General features: G+C 36.4%; 1 protein-coding gene across 1 annotated transcript in view; it reads left to right on the top strand.

Moving 5' to 3' along the window:
* The window catches only part of Kdm5a (lysine demethylase 5A), an 87397-nt gene extending 83787 nt beyond the window's left edge, over positions 1–3610 (top strand). Inside the window, exon 28 of the mRNA XM_076853951.1 lies at positions 854–3610. Within this exon, the coding sequence (XP_076710066.1) occupies positions 854–1060 (207 nt within the window). The 3' untranslated portion in view covers positions 1061–3610. The remainder of the gene's footprint in view (positions 1–853) is intronic.
* Positions 3611–15132: the final 11522 nt, after the last annotated feature.

Raw genomic sequence — 15132 nt, 5'->3', positions numbered from 1 at the left:
GATCTTAAAGGTTCTCATCTGCCTTAACATAAAAACTACCACAATCACCCTCCAAATATAAAAGTCACTTTATTGTTAACTGTAGGTCTAAGGCTTAAAATGTTGCCAAACTACAGTGTTTCTCCAGCCTCCCGTAATCACAGAATTTTCCCTGTAGAGTTGTAGTTTGCTTGGCATTTGCCACTGACACTTATCAGTTTTCCAGACTTAATTTTAAACACCAGAGTGATCCTATTTACCTGTGTCTTTGACTGTTATAATTGGTTAATTTGTAAGATTTGACCTCTGATATTTGCTAACTTTTTATAGGGAGTTGTATTTGTAACGGAAGAAGAGAAGAATAAAAAATATTAGTTTTAAAAGTGGCCTATGTGACTGCTTTTCTAAAAAGGTATTTAATGCTCTTAGTACTTTGGCTTATCTCTTTGAAATAAAGCTAATACACAGGATTGCCTTCACATTGTTGTACTCTTCCTTTCTTGATTGTTAATTGCATTGTCTTAGAGCCTAGACATGTTAATATTAGCTAAACTACTTGGCTGCTCTAGTAGAAGTTTCTTTTTTGTCAAGTTTTTCCCAAACATGTTTCTGCCTCACAAGGAGCCCCAGGTATTCATGAGGTAATGAAGTACCTAAGAGGCCTAATTTTGTGAACATACTGTGGTAAAATGTAATTTGGGGGTATTAACTTCTCAGCTTCTTTATTTGAAAAATAACCCCATAAGAAGTCATTGTCTATCTCTGGACATTCCAGTTGTTTGCTATCATTTAAGCCAAGAAAGCTCTTTGGTTTGCTTTTATTCTGGGCTTAATGTTGTGTAACCTAAACATTCCCCTATCTTGTCTTCTACAGGTAGACTGGGTACAATGTGATGGTGGCTGTGATGAGTGGTTTCATCAAGTTTGTGTGGGTGTATCTCCAGAGATGGCTGAAAATGAAGATTACATCTGTATAAACTGTGCAAAGAAGCAGGGGCCAGATAGCCCAGGTCAATTACCACCTCCTTCCTACATAATGAGCTACAAACTACCAGTGGAGGATCTTAAAGAGACCAGTTAGCAAATGCTTGGTTAGTTTGGGACATGGGGGGAAATGGACCACATTGAGACCTTAGTCATCAAGTAGAGTGGTTTAGATCCACTCGTAATGTTGCTTCCAAAGATGGCCTTCAGAGACAGTCCTCTGAGTTCTGGCTTCCTCTTTGCATGGATTGTGTGGGCTACATTCCCTGTCTACACATTTGTGCAAAGAATGTCTTCTTGGCACAGTAGCCAGTATTTCAACTCATGTCTCCTTTGAGTATGGTTTACTGCACTAAAGTCAGACACTTGATGGAGCTCTTAGGCGGCTGGTTGGCATTAATACATTGGTGCGCTAGTAAGGCATGTAGGATGTGGCTTATAGCCAGTTGATATTAGTTAGAGGCTTATTACCTAGGGGCAAGCACCATGAGAAGGTGTTGATTGCCTGAATCTTCTTAGCTGGGGTAATTGAAGTTAGAGAACCATTTTTCTTCTATCACCTGGCATTTAATGCTCTACCAATATAATGAGGAGGTACAGGCTAGAGTTACTCCTGTTAGAAGTCTTGGGATTATAGCCCAGTCTGTAGGCCTCAGCCTCTTGTGCTTGTTTATACCAAGAAGAAAACCCAAATAAGAGAACCTTGCACCATCTGAGGCAGATCACCTTACCTTCCTAAGGAGGAGGATGATGTCATCTAGTTAGATTGGATTCTGGATCTACATTTTAGAGAAGAGCAGGTACATGGATCCAGGCTTCTGCACCCCACCACCACCACCACCAAAAAAAAAAAAAAAAAAAAAAAAAGATGATGATGATGACGACGACGAGGACGACCAGTTAGAATGTCTTAACTGAGCCACAGTGATGCATGCTTTTCGGGAAAACCTTCATTTACAAGTATTCCAGACACCACCAGGCTTCAGGCATGGCCATGAGCAAGACCAGCAAATAACAGCTTTTTGCCTTGCAGCTCTGACCCCAATGTTGTCTGCTGTCTCCAATATGGCAACTCTGAACATGGCAACTCTGAACATGGCCTACAGCAGGATGCTGTTGAATAACACCATGGCTTCATCAGAGGATGTGGGGTTGTAGTCCTTCTGGGTGATGAAGTTGTTTTAGTAAATCCATTTTTAAAAAGAAAAAAAGGACTTGTTTTTACTTTTTTCTAAATGTCTGACTACTTACTGTTCTATAAATAGATTATTTTTCCTTTTTTAATATACATATATGAATATATAAATATATATATATATATATTTACTGTTACCAGCAGCATATGACAGTTTCAGCATCAAAAATCCATTTGGGAACTTGCTTTTACTTTGTTGCTTTTTGATAAATCCCAGTTCCTTCCTTGTAGTACAAGGAGTTATCACTCCCTTCTCTATCCTAGCTTGACCAGATCTTCCATTTTGCTTTTGTTCCAATGAGATGTATTTCCTTTTTTTGTGTTGGGATTTATTCCTGTCTTTTGGGAAACTTGGTCTTACTCTAGTCTGTGCTGGCTGTTTTTTCTTTTGTTTGTAAATGTTTGAAACTATGGTGCTGTGTCCTCTTTCCTGCTGTTGCATTCTCTGTTCTTGTTAAAGGGTTAGGTGAGCAGTGTGTAAGCTCTTACTAGTAAGGGGACTAAAATTTTTAAAAGGACAGAATAACTACAAAAAATAGCGTTTTGTCTTTACTATCTTGTGTCTTCATTTTGATTTACAAATCTGTGGTTTGACTTAAATTCTTCAGTTGTCCTTTTAAAAGCGGGTGGGGTGGGCCTAGAAACAGCTTATAGTCTCCTTTTCCCTTTTTGCCCCAGTCTCTTTTAAAGAAATGTCTTCTAGTAACTAGAAGTGAAATGTACTGTCCAGTTACAGTTTGAGTGGGTATGAGATTTAACTCAAAAGTCATCTTACTTAAAAACAGCAAAAGCTTTCTTATAAAATCCAGTTTCTATAAATGCTTTCTGTATGGTTCATACTACCTACTTTTTGGTCACTCTTTCCATAGTACATGACAACATTTTGAGTGTTTCAACCTGTTAGATTTGTAAATGTTGCTGTGTGTGTGTCTTAAGATTTCAAGTGTATGTATGATTTAATCTTTCAGTGGACATTGCAAGGTAACTAATTAACCAATTTTAAGTTTTCATTTTGCCAAACTAAAGACCATCGGTTAAGAAGTTCATCGCTTATATTATAGAAGAAAGCACAATATTTTTTGCCTTTTGGTCTTTGTAAAAGTCTTCCAGTACTTGTGGTTAAAAATTGAATGTAATTCAGTTTTTCAAAAATTCAAGATGTAAGCAATGGATGCCTAGAATACGTTTTAAGATTTGATTTCTCCTTCCCCATCATCTGTTAATTATGTCATCAACAATGGAGAATCATAAGAATGCTGAGAAGAGTGGCCGTTTGGGTGCTTGGTTTCTTGAAGTGTATAGTGGATAAAGTTGGCTGTTTGGGAATAATTTGTGTGTTTGATAATTGTATTTTCTTGTTGGAGACCTGGGGAAAATACAAAGCAGTCTTCTACCCATGAATAGTTGCCTGTCCTGACATTTTGAAGCTTAAATATATTATTTAATTTGTAACTGTGGGATTTTCTGAATTTATTTGAAATATTTGGTCTGCCTTGACCACAGATTTAAACTGAGGAGAACAGAAGAGAGAAATTAGTGCCCTCTTCCCTCACCCAAATGTACAAATCTGAAATTTTGGAATTCACTAAGTAAGATTCATCTAGTTAAAGAAATGTTGGTATTCTAATATAAAACTTTAATGCCACTTAAAGAAAATTACTCATTTACAACTTACTTCATACTTCTGTGTTAACATTTTGTATTAAAACTTGATTTAAAATGTTTCTGAACCCTTTCTGGCTCCCAAATTTGCCATTCTTCATCATATTTTAACTTGTGTTTAATTCTTTCTAAACTTTTTCTCATTGCCTTCATTTCAAATATTTTGACAAAGGTAGTAGAAAAGAAACATGGGGGGAAAATGGTAGGTCTTTGATAATTCTTAAAAGGGTAAAGTCATTAGAACTGTGCAAATTCCCAAATAGCATTAGTAGTTAGCTTTCTCGTTGGGGAAAGAAGAGGGACATTTTTTTCCTTACAAATGTTGATTTTACTTTCTATAGTTACTGCAAAAAGCCATGTTGATATAGATGCTGGGCTTACTAAGCTGTTGCAAACCATCTTTGCCTGCATGGTTCAAACTTGTGCCTCAGTACAATTATAAATTATACTGCATGTCGTACTTTGAAAAGGCAAACATTAAATCTATGATTGCCCACAATCTAGTAATCAGAAACATGGCAAATGCTGACAGAACTTTAAGATCTGCATGATTTTACCTGTGTTTCACTTCTGTTCTTCTCTACTTTTGTCTTTACCATTGTGTCCAGGAAATGTCAATTTGTTTTTCTTAATTGTTGGATCTAGTTCAGTGCATGTGAACAAACTCTCTACTTTCCACTATTTTAATTCTATAGTACATTTGTATACATTATCAGCCAGTACTTAAAGTAGGAGGATAAAAAGAAAAATTAAAAACCCCTCTTTAAAAGGGTGGGATTAAACATTTTTTAAAAGGAGAAAGTGACAGTTTGGAGTGGGATTTGAAAATTGTAAATTGTGGAAAAATGGAACTGTTGAAATTCCACACATAATTAGGTTCAATAAAATTTCACATGTGAATTAGCTTCATATGTGTGGAGAAAGTTGCTTTTGCGGTAGGTCCTTAAGTATAATTCCTTTTGAAATCCCCCCTCCGTTTAATTAAAGCATAGTTACTTCTTTGCCTCTGACTGTGCCAAGTGGTATTTACAGCCTGAGAGGGAAGGAATGGATGTTAGTATATTTTTGGAATTGCAGCCTTCTCTTGGCCTAGATCATATCTAGTCACTACTATGCAACAGAGGATATGCACTGGAAAATGATATGATAGGTTTTGAAAGATGTATCCTGCTTGCTCTTACTCTGTTGTAAACCTCAAGGCCCCCTATTATTATTCCCTTACGTATTTATTTACAATTTACCAGGGTTATTGCTGGTGCCTTATGGAAAGTATAAATTCATTCCCTGATTTTAAGCATGTTTTACATTTTTTTTTTTGTTTTCTGAAAGCATATTAGATATAGTTAATTGCATTACATCTAAAAATAATAAAAAGTGTGTGCACTCAGTTCCCAATCTCCACTCCCAACCCAACTCCTGTCATTTACATTGGTAGAACTTTAAATAGTAACAAAGTAAAGGTAAATATTAGTGATGAGTTTTGACAATTCTGAGAAAATTTAGCAAGTATATGGGAGCCACTTTTAATCTGTGCCAAAGCAGTTCCTAGTATTTTATTTGCTCTCTAACTATAAAATAAAAGAACTGAGCTCAAATAATTTTATGAGTGAAGTGATTAGCCTGTTATGCTGACAGTGGCATTTGGGGGAAAGTGTGAGATTAATTCCTGAAGATTTCACTTGTCCTCTATTTTTTAAAAAATATTTATTTTTTAGTTATAGGTGGATACAGTATCTTTGTTTTATTTTTATGTGGTGCTGAGGATCGAACCCAGTGCCTCACACATGCTAGGTGAGCGCTCTACCTCTGAACCACAACCCTAGCCCCTTATCCTTTATTTTTAAGCAAGAAACCAACCAGTGATGATCAACTTAGACATGTCCTCACCTTTAGATTTTGAGAACTGTATACTTTTGCTGCCAACCAGTGGTAGGGACAAGAAGAAATATTCTTTTTCTTTTGGCCTCCTAATGCTCAGAACTAGTTCAAACCCCAAGTTACTTCAGAAAAGTAAATGGCACTTTATCCCAATTGCCAAGGTCACCAGGTTTTGCAAACATGAAGGACAGATAATTGCTGAAAATAGTAAAGTTTTGCTTATAGTGGATTTGGTACTGGTTTCATGAAGTGTATGATTCGTATGTATAGGTTGGGAAGAAAGCTGGTAGGAAAAGGGGAAAAAAAATCTGGTTATCTTTTAACTTAGAAGATAATTTTCTTGCCAACAAAAAAATATTTCTGAAATTTCATAAAATGACAAATACTTTCCTATGTAAAACTGTAAAATCCTTACAATTTATATCAAATATTTCTTGGGGCCTTGACATTGTGGTTGATACCAATAAATAGAAGATCCAGATTTCCTTTATGGGCCATTCATTGGGAGATCATACATGATAAAAGGAGAGAACAATACAAAAGAATGCATCTGAGTAGCATATTGTATGAATAAACTTTAGTTCAATTTTGGAATTTCTTGACTCTTCTCACCTGTTTGCTCTTTAAGATGTATTTCTATTCATACTCTGGCAGGAAGAAAGAATTAATATTTCTACATAGTATTCTGTGAAATTTACTAGGCAAGACTTTTCTCTGACCTTATCTTTAGAACTGGCCTGTGAATCTTGTCAGTAGGGGGAAAAGACCATCACAAGAAGCCTTGAAGTGGCTAGTTGGTTCCTGCTGGAGAACTTAAAGGAAGCTTTTTGAGTTGTCAGGAATGAAGTAAGAAAGTTGAAGTAAAAATCTAATGTATATTAGAAAAGTTTTTTTTTTTTTTCTTTCCAGAAATCCAGACAAGAACCCTAGAATTACATAATGTGAAGAACACTGGATTTGGGGGCCTTAAAGGACAATTTTTAAGGATTTTCCTTCTTAATAGTTCATAGAATTTAACAAAATAGTAGAGGTTATGTAGTCCAAATCCCCACTTGATTAAAAAAAAATTATTCAGTATTCCTGAGGAGGGAACATATGACCTATAACCTATACTTGACTATCCTGTTTTCATAAGATCTGTTGCTGGGTGCCTGTAATCCCAGCTATTTGGAAGGTTGAGGCAGTAAGATTGCAAGTTTAAGTACAACCTAGATAAGGTAGTGAGCCCCTGTATCAAAGTAAAAAAAAAAAAAAAAAAAAAAATGGACTATGGGATGTAACTTAGTGGTAGAATGTCCCTAGTTTCAATTTCCAGTCCACACACACACAAACAAAACCTTAAGTGAGTCACAAAACCATCCTCAAGCTTTCGGTGTAGTTTTACCTCCGCTTAGGTCTGAGTTTTGCAGAGTTCATCAAGCACTTCCATGTATATTCCCAAACCAGCGTGTTCTGCATCTCTGTGAAGGTAAGGTGAAAGTGAAAGACATTTTGAGAAACCTAACCATGTCTTTGCCCATTCTGAATTGGTACTAACCCTAGTAAGTAATTCCCACTCCTTCCCCCACTCCAAATCAGGACTTGGCTCCCTTCTGCACACTGTACTGCTGTGCTGAAACCAGTAGGCACTTGGGCACTGAACAACTTTAGTCTTTCTGACCTTGTCCTGCTACCCTCTCTGATTGGCGCTAAGCTTTGTTGAGATGAAAAATAGCTTATCTCTAGTAGTTTCTTGGGAATCCAGCACAACAATTCAAGCACACCTAGTCTTGGTCAGTGCCCCAGGCTTCTGTTTGTCATAGAAGCATCTTCACTCTGGAGTTCCAGTTGGAACATTAAGGCTGGTTTAATTCACTCTGCTTCTCATCACTGTATGTATTGCTGTCTTCTAAAATAGAAGTCCATCCAGTCATCAATACTTGGTCATATTCTAGGACTGTTACTGCTTTCCTCAATTTACCATTGCTATCCTCCCTGCCAATTCTTTGCATTAAAAAGCTCTTCCTTTGCTATTCTAAGAAGTAGAGATTAGATTTATCTACTTCCTAACTGGAAATTGGGTCTTCCTGAGCTACATTTACTTTAGGGCTATTTCACATGGAAAGGGCTCATTCACTTGACTGTGAATAAGTAGGTGAGCATGGGTAGGGTACAGGGTCTTTTACCCCTGTTCTTGACTGCCACTATAAAACCATTGGGTTTTGTTTTTCACTGTGAAGCCTCTGCTATCCAGCTGTATCATCTATCCTCATTGCTGTCATCTCTTGTTCCTCCTCTACGTCCATTGAAGGACTTCGATGGTTCGTGGAACCCTTTATCTCCAGCTCTGCCATTATGTTAGGCAATTTCATTCATCATGGATGACCTTAAGTTTCTATATCTCCATCTCCAATAGCATCTTCACTCCATTTAGTAAACCAATCAGGCCACACCTTAGATTCTTGTCAAAAACTTATTTCTGAAATATTAAATTGTAGGATCCTCTTCATAAAACTGATTTTAATGCTTTGTCCTTTGATTCCTTTCACAAGGCATTTGACTTCAAGCAACCTCCAATTCCTTAATCACTTTTTTTCTTCCAATCCGTTTAGTTCACTCAGGCTTCATTCCTCCACTTAGTTTAGATTATGACCTGTCACTCACTCATGGTCTGTTGTTTTTCCTTCAGTCTGGCTCTGCAGAACCTTATCCTTGGATAGGTGTAGCCATATGACTTCACTTTCGTGGGTTGCTGTGTCTGCTTACAACACACCATTGATTGGTGGCACCACACATTGACTCAAGTGGGTAATACTCTCAAAGCCATTGGGCAAGGGGGCCTTTAAGGAACCTGAAACCTCTCCCATTTTTAAAGGGCATTTCAGACTTTCACTTCTCGTCAAATACACAAACATTTCTCCTCTCTCAGCAGAGGCCTGCTGGGCCCACCTAACACAGCAGAAGTTGAGAACTCTAAGCTTCCTTAATTATAAATACCATAAGCATCTTCATCTATCCCAGAAAAGGTATCAATACTAGGAATATGTGTGTGAATGAGCTAGTCAGTGTCTCACTTTAGCATATAAACATGCTCAGGTCTCTCCTGTATTGGTACTCTCCTTTTAACCTTTTTTCCTCTTTTTCTTGCTCTTTATCTTTCCATTATAGCCAAACCCATCTGTTCTATTTCACTTTCACATCACTCAGTTGATGGTAATCTGGATTTTCAACATTTCATTCAAATTATTCCTACTAAAGTCACCAATGAACGCCATATTACTAAGGCTAGTGGATGCTTTTCTCACCTCTCTTCAGCATTTGACACTGTTCACTCTCTTCTTTATTGGCTTCTTGGTCATTCTAAAACGTTTTTTTTCTTCTTTAATGCTTAAAGTAATGTCATCAGGGACCCTTCTTTATACACTGTGGCTACCCTAGTCTTCTTCCAATTACCACTTTTATTCCGATGATTCCCCTGTCTCTGTCACCGGCCCATGCTTTTTAAAATAAGTTCTTTACTCAACTGCAGGAAACATTTCCACTTTTATTTGTTTTATTCAATCCAAATCATTGTCAAAAACCAAACTTACCTCCTTCCTGCCCCCAAACCAGTTCTTTATTCTTTGTTCAAAAGAACAGCTATTTGCCAGGCAATACACTTTGAACCATCCTATTATTTATTACTACTCATTTTTCATATGCAATTAGATGCAACTAAATTCTTTTTATTCACTTCCCTTTCATCTCCATCTCCTCTGTTGCCATCACTTTTCACATGACTTTCATAAACCAGCCTTCAGTCTTGTGACTCTAGTTTATTTTTCAAATTACTACCAGAACAAATTGCCCAAAGAGCCAATCTGTTCATTACTTTCTTTGTCCTATGCGATCTGCCCTGTTTACTGTCTTCTAGGTTCATTTTCCACATAACACCTTCTGTTACTGTGCTTCAGCCGTATTGATTTTCACTTTACACGTGAAAGTAAGGCTACCAGGCTTACTTTCTATAATGCCTTCTAGTTTTATTCTTTTTTTAAAAAAAAATATATTTTCTTTAGTTGTAGGTGAATACAATGGCGTTATTTTATTTATTTCTATGTGGTGCTGAGGATCAAACCCAGTGCCTCACATATGCTAGGTGAGCACTCTACCACTGAACACAACCCCAGCCCTACAGCTTTATTCTTTGAGAGATATTCGCTTAAATGCTCTCTTCAAAGGCCCTCTTATTCTCTCACAATAACCTGTTCTGTTCTTTTCTAGGACTTTGTAATATGTGATATATTTATGAGAGCAGGAGCCTTATCTTCCTTTATCTCTCTATACCTAGCAACTAGAACAATACTATGCATATAGTAGACATTTAATAAATAAATACTGAATGAACGTTGGTTTGTGCTTGTTCCTCCCTAAATATCATTATCCCTTTCTAATTTTTTTGTTTGTTTTTCATTTGGTATTAGGAATTGAACACTTTACCACTGGGCTACTCAAGTCCTTTCTACTTATTTATTTCTATTTTGATACAAGGTCTCCCTAAGTTGCTGAGGGTCTCACTAAATTGCCAAGCTGGCCCCGAACTTGTGATCCTCCTGCCCCAGCCTCCTGAATGGCTTGGATTACAGACATGTGCCATCTTACCTGGTCCTTTCTGCAAACTGCTACACCCTCAACTACTACCTCCTCATTTTTCAAAATTCAGCTTATACACAAACTCAAGTTTTCTAGGTTACTCTTTTCTTATTCTGATTTAAATGTCTTTTCCTGGCGCTCTGATACCATTTAGAATATATAATGGTTATCAAAGTGTGGTTTCTGAATCAGCAGCACCAGCACAACAGGGTAGTTTGTTAGAAAATCACATTATTGGACCTGACCCAAGACATCATAACTCAAAAACTGGGAGTGGTGCCAACAAACTGCATTTTAACAAGCCCTCCAGGTGATTGTGATACCTGCCGGTAAAGTTTGAGAACCACAAGAGTATAGTAACCTTATGTCTCCAGGACAATACCTAGAACAAGATTATTACAAAGACCTGAAATCCATTGTCTTGAAGCCTCATCCATCCAAGTTCTTGTGAGGATGTGAACAACTAATTCAAGTTCCTGACAGCCTTTTCACATTTGAGGATATCTTTATCCTCAAGTTATCCATTTTGAATATTCCATTATCTCTGCCCCACCCCAGCCCTCATTAATTATAATCATTATTCTTTCTCATGTGCTATGATTGAATCCCTTCACTTTACTCATTGAGCAGATTACAACTTTATATCCATCTTAAATATATATTCAGGGCATCATCTTGGCTTTCAAACTACAATTCTGAATAGAAGTACTATCTGTCAGCATAATCACCCCCAACAAGACAGAATTCACAAAAGAACATGGTTAGCATTCCATTTGTATAGTTGGAGGTATACAGTGGAAACCAAAGATAAGCCATAGCTCTGTATTTCTCTGTTTCATTGCTACCTGATTAACTTCTGTGTCAAATAATAGATTTGCTTCATAGATATGCTAATGTTTTCAAAACTTTAAAAATATATTTCTTTGTTTTATGCATGCATATTTGTTTTAAAAAAACCTAAAATAATGGAAAAATCATCTTTCACCCAAAAATGACCACTGTTAAGATTTAACTGAATTTATTTTGAGGCAACTTTCTGTGCATACTTATGCATATATGAAAATTTGTAAACCTTTACCTAAGTGAGATCATACTCTGTGAACTGCTTTGTAACTTCCTTTTCTTTGTTAATATTGAAAACATTTGTATATGACCATAAACACCCATTTGTATCATTTTTTTGTCCATTAGAATTATTTTTATTCCTATTTTACAAGGGAAGAAATTGACACATAGAGAAATAAAATAATTTGTCCAGTGATGAAGAGGGGATTCTCCTACTCCAACTTTTCACAATATCATAATATGCTTGCATCATTTTTTTAAAGAATTTTTTTCACAATACCTTTATTCTATTTATTTTTATGTGGTGCTAAAGATCCAACCCAGGGCCTCACATGTGCTAGGCAAGTGCTCTACCACTGAGCTACAGCCTCAACCCAACTTGTATCATTTTAATGGCTATGAAGGTTTGCATTATATGGAATCTTAATGATTTTTAAGAGCTACATATATTGAGGACATTATTTCCTTGTGTTGTGTTGCAAATTTTGATCATCTTATTTTGCGTCTTTCAATGTTATTTATAATTGGTTTCTTTATAGAAATTATTAAGTTTTAGGATATAAATTTCTTTAGTTTTCCAATTCCAATTTTTTAGTTTTATTATTTTTTTTTAAATACACGACAGCAGAATGCATTACAATACACATATAGAGTGCAATTTTTCATATCTTTGTATATAGAGTATGTTCACACCAATTCATGCCTTTATACGTGTACTTTTTTGTTTTGTTTTGCATTACAATTCTTATTACACATATATACCACAATTTTTCATATCTCTGTTTATATATAAAGTATGTTGACACCCAATTTGAGTCTTCATATATGTATTTTGGATAATGATGTCTATCACATCCCACCATCCTTGCTAATCCCCTGCCCCCTCCCTTTCTCTTCCCTATCTAGAATTCATCTAATCCTCCCATGCTCCCCCTCCCTACCCCACTATGAGTCATCCTCCTTATAGCAGAGAAAACATTCAGCATTTGGTTTTTTTTGGATTGGCTAACTTCACTTAGCATTATCTTCTCCAACGCCATCCATTTACCTGATTTTGCCATGATTTTATTCTCTTTTAATGCTGAGTAAAATTCCATTGTAATTCCTGGTTTTCCTGACATGCTTAGAAATGTCCTGCCCATTACAAGATAATAAAAGTACCTACATGGTAGTGCTTAATATTTTTACAGTTTTATTCTTTACATTAAATTTTTGTTCTATCTTGAATTAAGGTGAGAAGAATGCCAAATTTCTTTAGACTGTTTCTCTTCTTGCTACACTTCTTACATTTCTTACAGCATACTTATTTACCCTTTACAGTATTTGGCATATGCTTTGCATTTATTTATTTGTTTGTTTGTTTATTTAGTGGTGCTAGGGATTGAACCCAGGACCTTGTGAATGCTAGGCAAGCACTCTACTAACTGAGCTATATCCCCAGTCCCATGCTTTGCATTTCTATGCATGTGTACATAAAGTCATCCCAAAACCTGTAAAGCAAACACTTAACACATGTATAGACATTCAGTATATATCCAACTGTGTTAGTTAATACTAGGAGGAGTTCACAGAAGGTGGTAAATACCAGGAGGCAGAGGTCATGGGAGGCCAACTTAAACTTTTTCTGCCACATTCATAGTATGAGAAATACACCATATCACATTAAAACAAGTGCCTGAAAAAAAGAAATTAACTTCCTTAGACTTAAAACGCTCTCTATTCATACTTTCCTATTGAAGTTGGATTGAAAAGGAAAAGTGTAATGCATTTTTTATTGGGGTTTGAACCCAGGGGTGTTTTACTACTGAGCTACACTTTTGGGACAGAGTCTCCTCCTTAAGTTGCTGAGGTTGACCTCAAACTTCTGATCCTCCTCCTAAGTTCAGTCTCCCAAGTTGCTGGAATTATATGCATGAGCCACCATGCCCGGTATGTCTTTCTTTTTCTAATGTTTGTAAGAAGAAAAGCAGCAGCTTTTTCAAGGTGCTAAAATTGTATAATACTATTATAATTTGGGCCATTTATAACTGCCCTTTCAGTACCTGCACTCAGTAGAAAAGTCTGATTTTTAAAAGTCTACTTAAAAAAAAAAAAAAAAGAAGTCTCCAAATCTCAAGTCTATTTCTACATGTTCTGAGTTCCTTAATTTCACTGGTTGTTCTCTTCTGAACACCAGATTATTCATATCCTTTTTTTTTTAAAGAAAGAGTGAGAGAGAGGAGAGAGAGGGAGAGAGAATTTTTAATATTTAATTTTTTTTTAATATTTGGCGGACACAACATCTTTGTCTGTATGTGGTGCTAAGGATCAAACCCGGGCCGCACGCATGCCAGGCGAGCACGCTACCGCTTGAGCCACATCCCCAGCCCATATCCTTTTTTAATATCAAATCAAAGTATTATTTTAGTTTTCAAACTACAACTGTGGATGAAGGAATCTTGCCTCCTTGGCTTTAAAAATTTATAACATTCACAGTATGCATGGTGGTAAGTATTTGCAAGTTTGTTTCTTCTCCATACAGGGTTCCCCTCACCCCACTTCTGCAGCCTAGAGTTTTGGGATCTGTCAGCAAAAATCGTTCTATTTTCCATTCACAAATACAGAAATGTGAGGATTCTCTCAGAGTTGATATTAATCTCTTCTTATCTTTCCTGTGCATCTGTTTTGTTCCTAAGGGACGAGTCAATTGAAGCTTTAGAAAATTGATTTCTTGATGAATAGGATATTTGGTATAGGAGGCAGGAGAAACCGAGAGCAAATTTCAGAGTTTTAAAGTGTCTCATCCCAAGTTTGTATGTTAATAATTAATACCTTTCCAAGATAAAATTGCCAGTTCTGCTAGTGATAGGTAATTCCTGTGTGTATCCATTTGCCAACAGACTCATTTATACCTCAGCAAAGGCATGGGTTTGTATGTTTGGCTTTGTATGTTTGCTCTGCAGTTCTTTTTTTTGGGGGGGGGGCAAATACTGGGGATCGAACTCAGGGCACACAACCACTGAGCCACATCCCTAGCCCTATTTTATATTTTATTAGAGATAGGGTCTCACTGAGTTGCTTGGCACTTTGCTAATTTGCTGAGGCTGGCTTTGAACTCGTGATCCTCTTGCCTCTGCTTCCCCAGCCTCTGGAATTACAGGAGTGTGCCACTACACCTGGCCCTACAGTTCTTTTCTGGGACATATTTAATATTCTAACTGATCTAGGTTCATGGCATTTTAATGTATGAACTTTCCTATGCTTCTGCTATGTCTAGGATCTAAACTATCCACATTTAAGAATGTAATTAAACCATTCCTAAAAGATGCCTAATATCTGCATGGAAACAGTGTGTCTGGGAAATATTATGAATAACAGCTAGTTCCAACTCCATTTTTTCTAATATTATTAATTAATCTACAATTGCACGATAAAATATTTGTTTACTGAGCAAAGATTTTTCTCATTTGTGAGATGGTTGCTGCTATGTGGGTGGTATTGAGACTGGGAGATGGCTAATGGACAGACTAGAGGGAGAAGAAAATGATGTGCTAAGTTCACTGAAATTCCCAACTTCCCAGGTATTTATTTCTTTGCTGTGTTTTTCTAAAGTTGTACCTGCATCCTCTCTAGTTTGTAGAGGAGGGGAAAAAAAAGATACTTTATATATATAAAATCTAAAGATGTGAGATGATAGATATGTTAATCTGCTTCACTATATAAGCCATTTTATTTTCTCTCCATATCTCATAACATTTTGTTTAACACACACACACTCA

The sequence above is a fragment of the Callospermophilus lateralis genome, chromosome 4 (genome assembly GCF_048772815.1).
Source record: "Callospermophilus lateralis isolate mCalLat2 chromosome 4, mCalLat2.hap1, whole genome shotgun sequence".
NCBI classification, from domain to species: domain Eukaryota; kingdom Metazoa; phylum Chordata; class Mammalia; order Rodentia; family Sciuridae; genus Callospermophilus; species Callospermophilus lateralis.
Note: the sequence above shows the minus strand (reverse complement) of the source record. Positions and strands in the feature narration are given on the sequence as shown.